The 18014-nt window shown below is 35.1% G+C and overlaps 1 protein-coding gene across 1 annotated transcript; it reads right to left on the bottom strand.

Annotated features, from left to right (window-relative positions):
- Positions 1-360: 360 nt before the first annotated feature.
- On the bottom strand, positions 361-12764 carry LOC103703219 (O-fucosyltransferase 9-like). The gene is made up of 10 exons (XM_008786003.6): positions 12075-12764; positions 10650-10722; positions 10394-10461; positions 9482-9570; positions 8581-8778; positions 5134-5338; positions 4886-5053; positions 3728-3895; positions 3178-3368; positions 361-775 (listed from the first exon to the last, which is right to left on the bottom strand). The coding sequence occupies exons 1-10, from the start codon at positions 12435-12437 to the stop codon at positions 640-642; spliced, it is 1659 nt and encodes a 552-aa protein (XP_008784225.3). The 5' UTR covers positions 12438-12764; the 3' UTR covers positions 361-639.
- Positions 12765-18014: the final 5250 nt, after the last annotated feature.

Below are 18014 nucleotides of genomic sequence, written 5' to 3' on the forward strand. Positions count from 1 at the left end.
GACAGATAAAATAAACTCTAAAGGTGTAAACAAGAAATCTGAAATTCTAAGCTCAAGCCTCAACAATATGTCAGGAAGGATGCTAAATCTCATGTTTTAAGCCACAAGAACATGTCGAACCGCAATAGCGAAGCCAGGTTTAATAAGATCATTTGTGGAAGAAAATTTCACATAACAGCAATGTAAAATACTTGCCAGGTACTTGGTTGTCATCACTTTTATGGACCACAGTTAGCAGATCAAGCAGCAAAAATCATACAGGTTTCACACTACTGCAAGAAAAGCTTGCTATGGGTCCACAAGAATAAATTAAGCAATATGAAAATGGAGTAGACAATTGATTCTTCATAACAAATCATATAGGAGCTGATAAGATAAAGTGCTAACCCTATGCAGAAGGGTTAATATTTCAAAAAATCTTATAGTAAGCTGTTTTTGTTCCATATACAATGAATACATGTATCAATTTACATAAGGCATTAGGAATTGGTATATAATCTGCAAAATTATGATCTCTCTCCCGGACCTAACAAGAATTGAATGAATTTCCAATATAATTGAATGATTGTTAATGCGCGTTTACTTACATGTATGAACATATAATTCACCAATGACTTATAGTGTATGCCATCTACAAACTCATGCTTCTGATTGTGGGCACATGCAGTCAGGCATGGGGAAAGTGTACAGAGTTGCATTGGATTTCCTCAATGCAACGCCCTTCAAGTCACTGTAATGAAGCATTTCCTGCATGTTACGCTCGAACCTATCCCATCTGAAGTCAACATCATGATTAGATTATAAGATTACTTGATCTCGCATTGTAGTGGATTCAAATAGAACACAACTTAGATGAAAATACAAATGTGAAGCTGGTAACTACCATGAATGAAGGTTTAAGAAATCATACAAAGAACATGCACAGAGGTAGGGGGGAAAAGATTTTGCACTATAAGCTTGGGGACCTTGAACACAAAATTGCTCAAATAAGATCCACAATGTCAAACTGTGATGCTGCTCAATAACTAGCAAAGAACTGTCCTTAGTTCTCACGTAATATCCTTTCTTAATTACATTCTACAAAATCACAGAAAATTTCAAAGAATTCAAGCATTTAAAATTCCCAGAGATCCTAGCGTTCAACCCATAGGAAAAGGACATGCAGAGTTGATATGCAGCTTTGAAGTCAGTATGCCAATATTTTATAGCCCACTTGGATATTTAATGTGTCTGATCCAGTCTAAAAGCAATCCAGCAAGCTAAATCTTCTTCATTGAACCGGTACTACCACCCAAGTTCACTAGCTGAATCTTCTTCGTTGAACTGGTACTACCACCCAAGTTCACCCTCCTTCCTGAAATCCAACCGTTTATTACATCACTTAAAACCCTCACACCTATAGGCTCAATACTTGGGTCCACCTCAAAAACAGAGCCTTGTGAAGTAACGGAGGTGTGCGAAGGTAGGCTCAAGACTAGGCTTTGAAGTTCAGAGTTCTTCCTTCAAGTTATTCTAACAGTTGAAAGAATGGCACAGTCTAAAAAAAGTGATGTTATACTATTGAACATCATAACCACGAATAGGAATGAAACGGCTATAGCTCCTATATGAACTACTGGGGAGATCATAGCGGAGAAGTCGAGACCTAACAAAATAAGTAAACCAGAAGTGTCGCGAAAGACTGGGATGGGAAACGAAACGGAATGTACGGTAGGGTTTTTTTCATTTTGTTAATATGGATTAGCTTGTTTATGAGTTCGAGTGGAGAATGGAGGCCCTTAAAGACACCGCTATAGATTTGGGGGAGAAATTATGTGATTAAATTAAAAACCATGATCTTACAGAACAATATAAGACAAACTTCTGCAATATGGATCAAAAGAATGCTCAAGAAAGGGAGCATAAGCACACGAGAGTAGCATTGGAAAAGATGTCAAGCATTATAGGTTACAATAGATTAATGCTTATTTGTAGCACTATTACAAATAACGGAGTCGCATGGTATAACCTAGCCATGTGATATGTGGGTAAAAGAGAACTTTGCAAAGGTAAATAGAGTCGTGAAAAAGGGCAGCCCAGTTCACGAGGTTCCCACTATTGTGGGGTCTGGGGAGAGCCAAATGGTATAAACAGACAAGCTAACAAGCGTCGCACCAGCGTTGCCAGCCAGGCGGTTGCACGAATCGCCTCATCGCATCGCCTCAAGAAGGTAAAGCGCCACATTATGCTGTTCGAAAATTTTCTGCCAAACTTTGAAGTTCGCATCTAGAAGCTTCTCAGTCTGACTAGACGACTTTACTCAAATCGACTCACTATTGGAAGTTTCGGCTACTTCCTTCATCCGAGATAAGAAAATTGGCTCAGACTCGAAAGTAGAAGGCAAGTGATACAGCCCAAATTTGATGTCCAGCTGGCGTTACCACTCGGATCTACTGCCCAATGACAAGGCAACACATGGCAAGTACATTTAAAACTTGGGCAAATTAGGCGGAGCAGTTACAGCTCTGCACAGTTAAGGGGTGCAAATAAGGGTAGACGGTTATAGCTCTTCCACTGATCTTGGAGCCACAGCATAAGAAAACTACGCCCTCATCTCTATATAAATAGGACCAAGGGACCTAGGTATGCATCTTATCTCACCTAATCTCATAACTCATCTCTCAGCTTGTATTTTTCACTATTCATATCTTCTTTCCTCTACTTTATTCCACCAAAGCTCTATCTAACTTAGTCATTAGAGAGTCCCCCACCAAATCAGCTCCGACAACCTCTGTTCATCTCTTTGTTTGTAGGTCGGACTCCCACTCCAGGCAGACCAACCATCATCCTTCAACTCGTCAACTTCGTCAGATCGGGTTTTGGCGGCAACATAGTTGACCACATCAACATTCAAACTAAATGATAATACAATATTGATTACAAGTACTTTCTTAGTTTGACTTCTCATTACGTTATTATAAGGCCTATGATTAACATTACCATAATGGGTATTATCATTTATGTATCGTAAATTGCAATCCTAGCAAAGAGTAAGGCTAGGCACAACAATCATAATTCTTACTGTTTAGTGTCTCTCAAAGCAGCATTTTTCTCCTAATATTTCTAGGAATTTAAGGAAAAAATAGGTAGAAATGAATATATATTTAAAATAGGCCAGAAAATTGTTCGAGAAATGACCTTATGTTAGGGTTGTCAAACGATAACACTAATCTCCTTTTGTCAGGCTTTATTGTCTTTGAATGTCCTTCATAAAGATAACGCCTGTGCCCCATCATAAAGTGGGGAAAGTTACCCCCTTGAGTTGTCACAAATACTTCGCTGTGAGCACACACGGTGTAATCCAATGCTGCCAAACGAGATGAATGACCCTACAAAAACATCTAAATATCAGATAACAAACCAACCCATCAATCATAAAACAAGCTATAAGAATACCATCATGATTGCTTTCTATGAAAAGTGGGTGCCACGACAAGAGATTTTTTTGTGAAATCAAGAAATGCATACCTCAAAGGAGGGGGAGTGGAGGACAAAAATATAACATCCCTCACTTAATGATAATGGTAACAAGATATACTAAAAAAGATTGCAATTCATTTTTTCCTAGAGAAATAACTAGACTGTAATTTATATAGAATAAAATTTAAAATTACGGCACCGTATAGTTTGCAGTTCAAATTTTCTCTAGGAGTTGGTTGTGACAATCAAGCATTACAAATATTATTACCTTAAATGGCGCAAGTTCATCAGCGGAGGCTAGAGTATCCTTTGTCTCTAAACGTGGGAATAACTGACGGAGAGGATCCATATATTTTTTTGCATTATAAATTTTACCAGAAGCAACATAAACTGATGTGGTATTGTCAAATCCCATGCCTCGAAGCATCATCCCAACCTACAAAATCAATAACTTGATTCAAGAAGTGAAAAAATAAATTCATATCATAAGAAAAATTGTGGAATCTCATGGCTATTGAATAATCAAAATGAATTTGAGAAGTTCACAACCATGCATACTGCAGTTTATGATGCACACTGAATTAATAGGATTTTAGCTGCCAACATAGAGTAAAAGAAGAAATACTTAATTATGAAAAAAAACATATTCAGAAATAGATGAAACACAATCCATGGTTCAAGCACCATAGTTGAAACAATAGACCTTGGACAATAACTCAAACAGGGAAAGGCTATCAAAGTAAAACATAAGTGATATTGGCAATGAGGATCCGGCATCCCTCTGTTTTCAAAACAGATCTGACCTGGTGCCTACATTGCCACTTCCCTCCTTTATTTAACTCGAAATTGTGATATATGGCCAAGTAGAGATTGACTATGTGTCCGCATAGATTTCTAAGGATTGTTTAGATATGATAAATAGAGTATACTTCTATAGCCCTAAACTGCCTATGAGCTGCAAACCAATTCTTTCATTTGATTTTTCATTTGTCGCTGAAACAGGAATTTTGTTGTATTGTAAACTCCATATTCTCAAATTCTCGGAACAGTGTATCAGAATTTTATAACTAGAAGACTCTTCAGTACCAAAAGAGTAAATGATGCCTCTGTAAGGATGATAAGGAAGACAGCTGGATATCAACTGATAGACACCTTAATCAGATGTTAGAAATGCATTACAGAAGATAACTCAGATTCATATTCAAGCAACATCATGTCATTAAGAGTCCTCGTTTACACATAAACAACAATAATTGTACTTCAAATCTGACTGACAATATGTCAAATTACAAAGAAGATAACAAATCATATTTAAGTTATCTAGGTTAATAATCACATATGAAAAACTTAAAATATCAAAATCACAGCTTTAATTCATTTAAAAAAAAAAAAAAACAACAAAACAAGTTGGAATCAAGTGGCGAACCTCTAATGGGGTTAAAGGGCATCTTCCATCCATTCGATTAGCCTCTGGGTTTATCTTTCGACCATGTCTCCTAAACTTCCCCCTCCAACTCCTTTCACGAGCAATATCCATTTCACGTTTCTCTTCCTTGCCACCATCATAAGTACAGCATGAAAAGGCTACCATATCCTAAAATACAAACAGATTTGTGAGTTTATTATGAAAGTATATGAGATTTTTAAGTCATTAATCAAAGACTGAAGTAATACCTCTTCAAACCGAAGATGCACTGAAACATACTTCCCACCACTCATGGAGCTATTTTTCACCATCCGATCAACCATATTTTCAGCAAGAAGTCTTATAGGTTGAGAAAACCGTAATGCTTCATAATTGGTCAAACATCTCAGCCCTTGGATATTGGATGAAACTGAGTGAGCCAACCTATTCGAGAATGGTGCTATACGTACAGCCCTGCACCAATGAATTCAAGAACTGAATCAAAATTCATGAAATGAAGATATAAAACTTTGAAACATCTAAAAACAGAAGGAAGCGGCGAACAGCCTTCAAAACAAACAGTTTGTATTCAGAAAGGGACTGACAAATGAAACATAATAACTGTTTACATCCAATGATAGTTATTATAAAATAAGTACCCAATACTTGTTAAAAACTCAAAGGTATACCGGTACAAATTCTTCTACATAATAAATTAGTTGTACAACTAAACCAAGATTAGATTCAGGGAAATGCTCTAGATACATACATAACATTAGATCTTATGTGGTTATTTATCCACCTAGAAGAAATTATCACTTTGAGACGATTACAAGTCCACAATATTGCAGTTTTATCAAATACAAGTTGAATGAAAGTGATGCCACAATGAGCTGTTAGGGTGTATCTCTTTTCATTTACATCATTCTCTTAGTGATTCAACATCAGTCTTGGAGCATTTTGGCCTTCAAGAGGTAGTGACATCATAGGAGCTGATGAACATCATTCCATACCCTGCCACCTGGGCACAGATGTTTTTGGTTATGGTTGTGATGGAGGGGTTTCTAGAAGATGACCCAAGGAACCAATTGACACATGAAAGCAAGAACTACAGAATCCATCAGTTTCAATATATGATCACCATAAAATGTCTCTCCCGATCCCCGTTCACATTGAGCCAAATTAGACCAATTTATACTTAATATTAATCCGTTTTTTTTTCCATTTTTCCTTTAATTAGATTCCCCTTCCAAACTCCTATTCCAGTTTTCAAGCCAACTGGCCATCAGATGCAATATAGGACAAAGCTTTAAGTAAAGCAACACAATGAAAGTACCGAAAATTATTCAAAAAATTACCAACAGGCAACAGGAATAAGATGCAATGCAAGATGCAAAACGAAACAGGAGAACCTCTCACATTTGGTTAATACATAAAAGCATATTTGTTTATGCACACATAAATATTAATACAAGAATAACAAAAGCATCTTGTTTTATTTATGAAAAAAAAAGAATGCCGCTGGAACTTTTTTATTTTCAGTGAAATGTATCTCTTAAATCAAGAAGAAAAACTCATTCAACAAGAATTATAGTTTTTTACATGGCAAGTAATTTTTTGTTTTGTTAGAAGTTTTTTTAGTCAATACCATTCATTAAGGTACACTAAACCAACCCAAATTGGCACAGTATTCAAGTCAGTTCAGGGTTTCAGCTCGATAAAAGGCTCGAACCACCAAGAACCTCTCTGAACCATGAGAACCTAGGCTTTTTTAATTTCCTTTTTTCCATCCTTCTTTCCCTTTTTCCTTCTTTCCTCCCTTCCTTCCTTTCTCTCCTCCCTTCCTTTCTTTCATTCTTTTCCTTCTCCTTTCTTTCCTTTCTTTATTTTTCTTCTCCCTTCCTTTCTTTCCATTTTCATCTTATTCCATTCCTTCCTTTCTTTCCTTTTCTTCTTTTTCCTTCCTTTATTTCGTTCCTTTCCTTATTTCTTTAATTTCTTTCTGTCCTTTTCTTCTTCTTCCCATTCTTTCTTTTCTTTTCTTCTTCTTTCCTTCCTTTCTTTATTCCATCTTTCCTTCCTTTCATCCTTTTTCTTCTTCTTCCCACATGGATGGGTACTTTATACATGAAATAAAATGCCCTAATATTATTCAAGAAAGGTTACATTATCAAACATTAGTTATACATGGTATCACTACATGTTACACTCTTTCAAAAAGTATTTGCAATAGCAGAAACAACTTCCAGCATGACACCTTCATGTAACTCTTAATGCCAAATTTACAATCAACTATCCCCCATTTACTCTTAAATCTAGAGATATCTATCCCTACTTGCCTCTCTGACAACATCTATAAGGTCTTAATAATATTTAGGCACAAATGGATATATGTAATTTATTGTCTTATATGGAGAATTCACTCTCAAGGAGGAGTCTATTATTGAATAGTCTTGAGAGAGAATAGACAGGAAAATCAATCTTAATAACAATTTAATATAACTTATGTCATAATGTTAGACACAAATTTCAGGATCAACAAGGAAAAATATTGTGCTGGAACCTCAAATACTAAAGAAAAAAAGCTCCACGCACTGGTATGGTATGCTCCAAGCACACTTTTAAAAATCCATGAACCTTAAAAAATCTTAAAAATAAAAAAAAATGTCGTATCGTTGCCAAACTAATGTGTATTTGCATATCAAGTGTCCTTATGGTATGATATGGTATCACACCATACTGGTATGGCATGCAATATTGAAACTTGCCCTGTAAACAATATATATTCTATTTCAAATGATATCTAGTATTCAATATTTTTTATAACTTGAGGAAGCATGGTTTATACTGAAAAATATCCAAACAACTTGACTTGATTATCAGAGTGTGATGGAACCATGGGGCGAGCCTTGTTGCAACACTGGGACCTACGTGTCACAGGTTTGAAATACAAACAGCCTTTCCACATATAGGGATAAGGTTGTATACATCTGACCCTCCCCAGACCCTGCAATGGTGGAAGCCTTGTACACTGGGGCACCTTTTAGAATGGGATGGTATCACATTCAAAAGAGCAAGTGATTCTTGAACAGGCCGGAACAATCCCCACTCCCCCACCCAAAAAAAAAAAAAACTCAGAAGAAGTATTGGATGAAAAAAATAAGGCATCATTATGCCATTTCACAAAACCAATGGCCTTAAGCATTTTTAAGTCTATTCATTAGAGTACTTGTACCAAAAAAACAAGGTAACAGCTTTCAGGTGCAGAGTTTAAACAATTGCCATAAAATAAGGGAAATGTTATCCCGTTGCTTCATTAAAGCTGTAAGCCACCCAAAAGAAAAATACTTCAGATTAAAAGGGCTTTAGCTGCATCACCCCCATGCTAGTAGAAGAAGACTTTTTCAGCATTTTACTTGACCACATCACATTCAATTTTTAAATGCAAATCTTCAGATAGATTTAGTTTTTGGGTTGAATTCTAGTTTCTAGTTTGCCCGTCTTGATTGTTTTAATAATATTATTCACTGCCTTTGCATGCATAAAATGTCATATAACATCCAGTGGATTCCAACACTTGGAAGGAAAATGAGACTGCACAATCAATGCAAAATGAAGATCACAGAGATGTCCAATCCTGAGGTAAACAAAACCAGGCAAAGATCCTAAAAATATGCTAGATGAGCAAACTAGACAGAGATAGAGAGCATACATACCCCAATTCTAGTAATTTGGGAAGGACCTTCTGCAAATAATAGGTTTTTGATGATAAGGCCTTAGTTCTCATGTTCACAATGTTGCTGATATTGTAATCAAAGCGCTTCAGCATATCTTGTGGTAGTTCTTTGACCACTCTTACATGATTCTTGAGTGTCTCAATGAAGTACTCTTCATCAAAGATTTCCCGAAACTTGCTGAAGGTATCCGAACAGAAAAAAGAAATTGTTAGTCTTCCAAATATCTTGCAGCTAAAATAAAGAACTGCATATAAATACAAGTGAAAAATCATTGATAACGATATTTGTTTAAAGCATTAGCAGCTCAATTAAAATACACGCTACAATGAAATTTCAAGATTGAAACTTCAAAATAGAGAGGTATTGATCAAAACTTTTGCACAGATCAAAAAAGCGACCACAGCATCCTGTATTACATTACACCTTATCAAAGCAAATGAAATATGTATAGACATATGTAACAAAGAATGCATCAATGAGCAGGGAAATGCAAGTGGCCAATAACTTCAAAATTTCAAAAGAAAATTAAAGGAATTAGGCAATTAGCAAACCTCCCAATTATCATTGTACAGTACAAAGAATCATGCTGCTCAGGGATGTACTATGTTATAACCAATAGCAATCAACAATTATGGAAGCACTTATAAGAAATTATAAAAGAAAAGGTAAAACATCCTAAAAACTAAGGTGAATAGATATAACAAAACCAGGATATAATGTGTCGATAAGGTAGAAGGGGGAAGGGGTGGTAGAAACAACTCCTAATAGGGAACTTACTAGAAAGAACAAAAAGAAAAGATTGTTGCAGGAACCAGCCATCTTAAATGCAGCAAGAGATGAATCAACTATAAAGAAGATGTGGACTGAATTACATAATAACCTGGAATCACGCCAAACACTGTTCAAATGAAAAATTGGGATCACAAGTGTGGCATTCAGTAAACCTGCCACAGCAACTGCATCACTTATCTGTCCCAAAGAACAAGCTATGTCAGATAATTTGCAGTAAACAAACATGATAAATAAAGCTTTATATCACAGAAAAGAGAGAAAATGTTTAATTGATATCCGAAGGAACTCAACATGCCGAAGGTTAGGACATAGATATGAGTAAGATGTGTGTTTGAGCACATTTGATTGTGTGCATGTAAGAGAGAGAGAGAGAGAGAGAGAGAGAGAAGAAAATTTCAAAGTGAAAGTAGCAAATATTAGAATGATGGGATCTCTCCAACATCCCTCAAGGCCAAGATTTTATTGTCAGCTAGCTGTCTTGATTTTGTTGGAAGCAATGCATGTGTTCCCTATGGTGAGCCAAAATACAATGTTACTGAAATTGAATTACAACAGAAGGGAAATTCTACTGAAACATAACTAAGGACAACTGATGACCTGAGCCAACCAGCAGTTGGCACATCACAGACAAATAATCTCACTGAAATCAACTCTGCAGACTGTGATATGTTGGCTACTGCTTGATCGCAGGCACCTATAGAATTTTGTCACATGTTAACAGACTATGTTTCAGGAGTATTTTTTGTCGCATAATGTTATATATATCACTTGGTGTTCCAAAACCTCTTGCAAAAGAATAAATAGTCCAGGTGAAGAGAGACATAGTAATTTGTCTCCGAAAGGGTGTTACTCTTTGGGGGTCTAAAGCTTGTTAAAGAAAACAAATATAATATAGACATATCCTTTCACCTATTAGTACTTTCTTAAAAAAATGCCCACTAATTATTAGTAATTTCTAAAAAGAAAGTGGCAACTGATTTTTTTTCATACTGAAGCTTACCGAAAGACGTTGCTGATTTAGCCCACCATTTGCTTCAATTATGAGGAAGCCATTTGAAGGCGGCAATTCTGAGAATGGTAGGCAAACTCAGCATCTAAATGTTAAATTAACTAAGTATGTCATATGTGGAAATAAACGTTGATAGTAAATGCTTATCGATAGAACAAACACCGTTGTTCTTAAAAATTTCTCCAAAGAACAGCATCATGTACTAAATCTCTGGGACAGAATACAAACATAAATTTGAAATTCAAACCTGCATGAGATAACCTCTTGTTGATACATGGCTTCCACCTCTGGCGTTCTTTTTGATGCCAAGCTGTCATCAACTGCACATATTCATATAACAGGTTTTCAATTATATGACTCATCAAAATGACAACAAGGGCACGAAAGGACAAACTAGAAATTCCTTGATGAAATGACAAACGAATGAGGAAAAAAAAGAAAGAAAAAGCTCTCTGAAAGACTATAGCACATATAGACAGATCGTCATAGAGATAACTGGAGTAATTGGTAAACTTAATACAATGGTGTTCAAAATTTGGATGCCTAAAAAAAATAATAAAATTAATTCCATGAAAAACATAACTAAAAGAATACATCGCATATTGTCAGGTAATCATATTAAGGAAAATTTTCAAAGTAATTAGGCAACACCCACAGGCAAGGATTGAAATATTGAATACCATCTAGAAGCCTTGTGTAATCTTTCACCATTGCAAGAGTATAAGTAGGATGATCTCCTTTGTTTTCTATTTATATAAATGTTCAGCATAATTTTGGCGGAGGCCAAAGGAAAACTTAATAATAGACTTAGACCAAAGAGGATCAGACCTGGTGACTTACCCTCAGTAATCATAAGTTGTTGGGAATTTCATCTTGCATAGAGTTTGAGGTGCTTGAGCAGCTTTAGATTTCCTTGGGATTCAGTTGAGGCAGAATTAATGGAAAATGTTGCAAAGACATAAGCTTGCCGGCATTACTACTTATTAGGTATCTCAGTCTTTACCTTGTGTGGGATAGCTCGAGGAATACTGTTCAAGACCTTGTTAACAAAAGATTTAATGAAGATTGTCTGAGTGGAAACATAATCTTTCTATAAAGTTAGTTCACTCCAACAAGCAGTCAAGCTTCTCCCTCTGTATACCTTTCAATTAAACAGGTTGCCAATAAGTCTAAGAGCCAGAGGAAATGTCATCGATCAGAAGAAGTGATCATTAGTTTTCTGTTTTATCAAACCTGGCTTTTTTTTTGCCTTTTGGACCCTTAGCAACTTACGATTTTTTTCCCTTCTATCCCTTTCCACATTTTTTCTTTTTACAAGAAAAGTGAAAAACAATTTCTATATGAAACCTGAAACAAGAAAGAACACCCAAACAAACAGCAATGCCGCAAAAGCCTATAGAATGGATTGCCGACACGACCGAACAACTAAAACCACTAAACTCTTGGCAAAATCTCACCTTTTTTTATCAACATAGCACAAAATACTACGATATGAATACATTTTTTAAAAAATTCTAACTACTAGATGCATATTTCCAACGGGAAAACAAAAAATAAGAAAAAAAATACAGAATAGAGAAGAACAAACAAAACACCTTGTTATCTACATTGCTAAAAACAAGATCAGAATCACCAAGAAAGCAGAATGGGAAAAAAAATCTTTCCCTCCTACCGCATTAGAGTGGTTGACGTCGGCCTGCATGAAGGGCCACAACCTCTCGAACACCTGGGGGCTCCTGTACGCAGCCCCCGGCGGCGGCCGCCGGCGGAGCACCGGCACCCCGACCCTCACCGGAGTGGAATCAAGATTCCATCTGCCAATGAAGACCAGCATGGCCGACACGTACAGAAGCGGTGCCAGCAACAGGATCCCCCTCCTCCGGAGCAGCGCGGCCAGCACCGCGCGGAGCAAACGTTCCACCCCCGGCGCCTTCGGCCGCGCCAGCCACCCCTTCCCGCCGCCCCGCCGCCCCGTCCTCGGCGACGACGCCGGCGACGGCGGCCTGCTCCCGTTCGTCCTCTTGCCGTTCATCATCACCGTCGCAGCCCCCTAGATCTCGCGAAAGGTCTCTCCTTCGTGATCATTTCAAGGCCAGGGGAGAAAGAGAGGAGGGGAGAGAAGAATTAAAGAAGGAATTAATGGCGGAGGACGCGACTCGAGGCGCGCTCCAGCGGTCGGGTTGAGGGGAGGGCAGAGCTTTTAAGTGTCGAAGCCAGCGGTGAAGAAGTATGTGGATTTAGATTTTAGAAATCTTTATTGCTTCCTTTCTTTCCTTCTTTCTAACGAACGGGAAAAGGAGGCTGGGGGAAGGAGAGGGACGAAGGGAGGCAAAAAAGGAAAGAAAGAAAGAAGGAAAGAAAAAGTTCTTGGCATTTGATGGATCATTGTATGGTTATCTAATATAAAGATTTTTTGGTAAGCACTTAAGAATTGAAAGATTAAATTTAAAAAATTAAAACTTAAATTCAAAAATTTTAAAGTTGAAAGATGATTTTCATAAAGAAGTCAAGCTTGTACATATATCTTTTTGGTAAAAAAACATTATATAAATTTGATGTATTGTACCATAAAAAATATTATGAATAAAATTAGAAATTTTCTGAAATTCTCTCTTGGTATCAAAGTTCACATTTGTGTTAGTTTGAATCCCTCTATCCTAATTACTCATTCATTTATCACAGCTATTGTCCTCCATGTGTATGGTCCAAGATGTACATGAGGGGATATTATGCTTGATATACATCGTTAGCCTTTTTTTTATTATTAAAAGATCGAGTAAATTCAGCAATCAAATTCAAGGATTCAAAATATAAACTCTAATTCTCTAAATGGTTGATAAGGAAATCAGGTTATATCAAGATTTGAGAATTCTGATTCTCTCAAGTGATAAATAAAATTATTGAGCTGGGATAAGATTTAAGAATTTAAAATTAAATTCATAAATCCAGTATTTGAATTATAATTCTTTCAAGTGATTGAAGATAAATTTTTGGGCTACAATCATTGTTTGGATTTCCATAAAACCTGTGATATTGATTCTTTTACCTAAATTACCATGATTTCCATTTTATAAAATCTGTGATGCTGATTCTCGTACCAAAAGTTCTTCTCTTGTACAAATTTGCATCATAAACTATATGTATATGTGTGTGTATATATATATATATATATATATATGATTGTTGTATCCCAAAGTATATTATAAATGAAATTAGAATTTTTTTAAAAACAAATCTCTTAGTAGCAAAGCTCAGGTTTGCTGGTGGCCATGGGTTCAAATCCCCTCCATGCTAATTAATTATTTAATTGTCTTAGTTATTAGTTTGACTTATATCAGTTGTTGTCCCCCCAGCATACATGATCCAGGCCACACATATACATTGTTGACTCCTTCCATATTAATGAATTTAAATATCAATTCAAAAGTTCAAAGTTTAAATTCTAATTCTCTCGAGTGATTGACAAGGAAATTAAGCTGGATCAAGATTTGATAATTGAAAAAGGTAATTATGGTTCTCTCAAGTGATTGAAGACAAATATCCATGTTACAATCATGGTTTGAGTTTCCATAGAAGCTGTGATATTGATCCTCTCGGCAGAATTTCTTCTCTTACACAATTATGTATTGTAAAATATATATGCGATGTGTTGTACCACAAAGAATATTATGAATGAAATTAGAGATTTTATAAAATTTTTCCTTGATAACAAAACTCAGGTCTATCTGAGGACGTGATTTCGAATTTTCTCCCTGCTAATTATTCATTTAGTTATCCTAGTGATCATATTGAATCATTTCAGTTGTGTTGCTCAACATGCATGGACCTGGCATTAAGCTTGATATAAATTGTCGACTCTTTCCTTACTAGAAGGTAGAATGAATTAAAAACTCAAATTCCAGAGTTAAAAATTTTAATTCTCTCAAGAAAACCAAGCAAGACAAAGATTTGAGAGTTTTAATTTTCTCAAGTAATTGATAAGGAAACCAAGCTGGATCAAGATCCAAGAATTCAAAATTTCAAAATTTACAATATTTATGAAAATATTTACGAGACATGACCGTATGTCGAGGTTGATTAGAAGATGGATGATTATAAATATGTATGTATGTGTGTGTATGCATGTGTATTAATGTATTGGAGAGCGAATATACATATATACATGTATGCACGTACATACAAAAATGTAAGCTAAGCATACGAGAATATAATAATATTTTTTTAAAAAAAATTATACATCTAGGCTAAGCTGATTTATATATTAGAACAAAAATACGTCAAACTTTGGTAGCAAAACCTGGAAATCCCAGAGGATGGAATGCCAAAAGGGCCAGTGAAATTTACCTTATATTTCACTAACTTAATCCCAAACCTTGGATGGATTATTATTTTTCATGCTCCATAGAGAGAGAGAGGCAACTTATTCTTAGCTTGAATTTGTGATATCTCCCATATTTCATAAACAAATTATGTAGATAAGATCAAGTTACTTATCTAGTAAATATGTCGGATTCAGATCTGAATTTGTGACCTGTTTAATTAATAGATTAAGTTCAGTTTGACGAACTTTTAACTCCACCCACATCCAACTCAATCTGTACCCGTTCTGATCCAACTCGATTGCTACTCCTAATAGCGGCATTCCCATTTTTCTTTGAAATAGGAATAGAAATGAAACTCTCTCCAACCAAATGGCTGGATTAGAAGTCACTCGTATTCTCAAACTATCTCCAACAAAATATGCCCGATGCCAGTCCACCAAGAATAGTGTGCATATAATTCTCTTTCTATTTTTATAAGGTCCATTTGGGTGGACAACATGAGCTTGATAGAATAAATGATTCATATATTAATCAGACACTTGATGCTGTTATTATTATTATTATTATTATTATTATTATTATTATTATTATTATTATTATTTTGGTAAAAACAAGTTGATGCCGGTTGAATGCATGGGAGAAATTTAAGGTTCTAGAACGCCATCTTGACCTTGGACCCCTGTCACGCATCAAGCCCAGCTATAAATTTAATGCTTGCAGCTTGGCTCCAGATCGCTTAAACAAATGACTTGAACGTGAGGTCTCGACGTTATTTTAAAGAACCATCACATGACAATGCGAGTTTTGTATTTCCGTAAATTAAGTGTATTTTGGGAATGACGAGGTTGGGAGAGGGAGGCATACATATTTTTTTTTTTTTTTGGCTTAGAAAAAGGGGAAGAGGGGGGAAGAGACAAGCTCACCCTCGCGTAGCAGCCCTCACTGGGCCCCCACCCCGCCAGAAGAATGTTCGATGCGGGTAGAGACCGTATGTTGGGCACTCCGGCCGGTTTTACTTATACCTTCCCCATCCGTGGGCCGGTTCGGTTACCCGACCCGACCCTCTGTGTGAGTACGTCACACCTGGCACCACCCAGGCTATCAGCCGACCAGTAAGAAGCATACATGTTGGTGGGAAGAAAAAGAGGGCATATTCCTCCTTCGTTATCCTTCTCTTTTTCTTTTTTCTTTTTTGCTTTCTTTTTGCTTTTAGTTTGGGCTTTTTGGAAATACTTTTGTTAAGGGAACATATTCCACACCCGTGATTAAAGGAAGCTTTTGTTCGGCCTTTCCACCTAAGGGCTCATTTGATTGGGATATTCAGATTATAGAATAGTTTGGCTATTCTTAAAAAAGTAAATTTTATCTTATTTGGTTGGTAGAAAATTACTTCAAAAAATAGTATCAAAAAAAATTTATTATGTTTGATTGGATGTAAACTTATATGAAAATATTGTAAAATTTTCAACAATATTTTTGAATAAACAGTTAAGTTTTCAATTCATTTGTTAGCTATTTATAGTTTACTTATATAAACACTATCAATATTTGCTATTTCGAATATTGAAATATATTTTCATAAGTTAGCAAATATTTTAAAATTAATTATACACATATATATTTATTATTATAAATAAAATTTAGTATATTTGGGTATATAAATAAATATATTAATTATGAATAAATTTTATGTTAGATATATTTGATAATTAATAAATATTTTTTTATTAATAACTAATATTTTTTATTAATAAATATATTAATATATTTATAATATAAGAATGTAATATATATTAGTTATATTAATTTAATTAATATAATATTAATATAATATAAGTGAGGATATTTTTGTCAATAAATAATATTTTCGGATTAATGAAAAAACAAATTCCATCCCTTGGTGGTATTTGATATAAGATCTATTTTCCTATGTTGTTGGATTACCCCAACCAAACGGGCCATGAAAGTAATCTAAAGATTTGAAATAATGACCGTTTAAAGGAGCTAAGATTCCGCAAATCGCAGGAGAAAAGAGAGGGTCAAGTACTTTATTGGAGGTGATGAAGCAATATTAAATGCGTGCTAATGATGTGATCATGAGGTATCTAGTATCTAGTATACTTGAAGTCCATTGAAAACAGCAAAAAGCTCCTTTCGAGTCCATGACATGAATGATGGAAAGAGAAACGATGACCACAAAAGTAGAGCCGGTGCCTTCTTTTTGGTGGAGCTGCAAGCTCTCCTTTACACTATTAAGCGTGCAGAGAGTACTTGGGGGACCCTGTTTGGGATTATATTTTACCTTTTGGCTATAAGTGAAGGGGTGTTTAAAAGAAAAACATAACTTCTGAGCTATTTATGAAAAAGGTACACAATTTAGTAAGCCCGGGCAGCAATGGATTGAGTATGGATCAAGTCGATCCAAGTTTAAGCAAGAAAAATTCCCCCCAGAACCTTTGTATGCATAATTAAGTTCATGCATGAACTTCTGGTAATGAAAAAAAATAGATAATACAATAGTGTAAAGAAAAGATAGATAATATACAGCATGTAAAATAAAATATAAAAAATACATTAGAGTGTAATGACAAGAAAATGGAATATAATAACATATATAATTTAAAATGTAATGTATAAATATATTAAAATAAAAACTAGAGTGAAAAATTAAATACAAAAGACATAATAAAAAATAAGAACTAAATGTAAGATTGATATAAATGAAGCAAGGATTAAACATGAGTGGAAAAACTTAAAGCATGCTTGTACTGGCAGTCCAATCAACACAAAGATTAGAAAAATGTATATGTGCATATTTAATATTCTGAAAGATTAATTTTATGAAAGAAATAGGTCGAACTTGTAAAGTATTAAAATACAAAAAAAATAAATCATATAAAAATATAAATAGAATAAATATTTGAATATAAATATATAATAATTTTTTTAAAAAAAAACTATAGAATGTAAAACTGAATAACAAATTAAAGTTAATGGAAAAGACCCAGCACTATTTTCCTATCAGCAATGCATGGTCAAATTTCAAAAAAAGCATCAACACAACTATTTAAAGAAATAAGAAAAATAAATTAAATTTCATATAATAGGAAGGAAAATTTTGTTAAGTGTTAAAAACATAAAATAATAGATATAAAAAATAGTTTTCTTTAGTCCCATCTATGGAGAGGTGGGAGAGACTAGTACTAATGAGAGAGAGAGAGAGAGAGAGAGAGAGAGAGACTTAATCAATGAGAGAAGGGGAGGGTGCGAAGGCTTGGGATGGTGTTTTA

This window comes from Phoenix dactylifera, chromosome 13, assembly GCF_051530095.1.
Source record: "Phoenix dactylifera cultivar Ajwa chromosome 13, Ajwa_hap1_PhDact_Kaust_v1.1, whole genome shotgun sequence".
NCBI classification, from domain to species: Eukaryota; Viridiplantae; Streptophyta; class Magnoliopsida; order Arecales; family Arecaceae; genus Phoenix; species Phoenix dactylifera.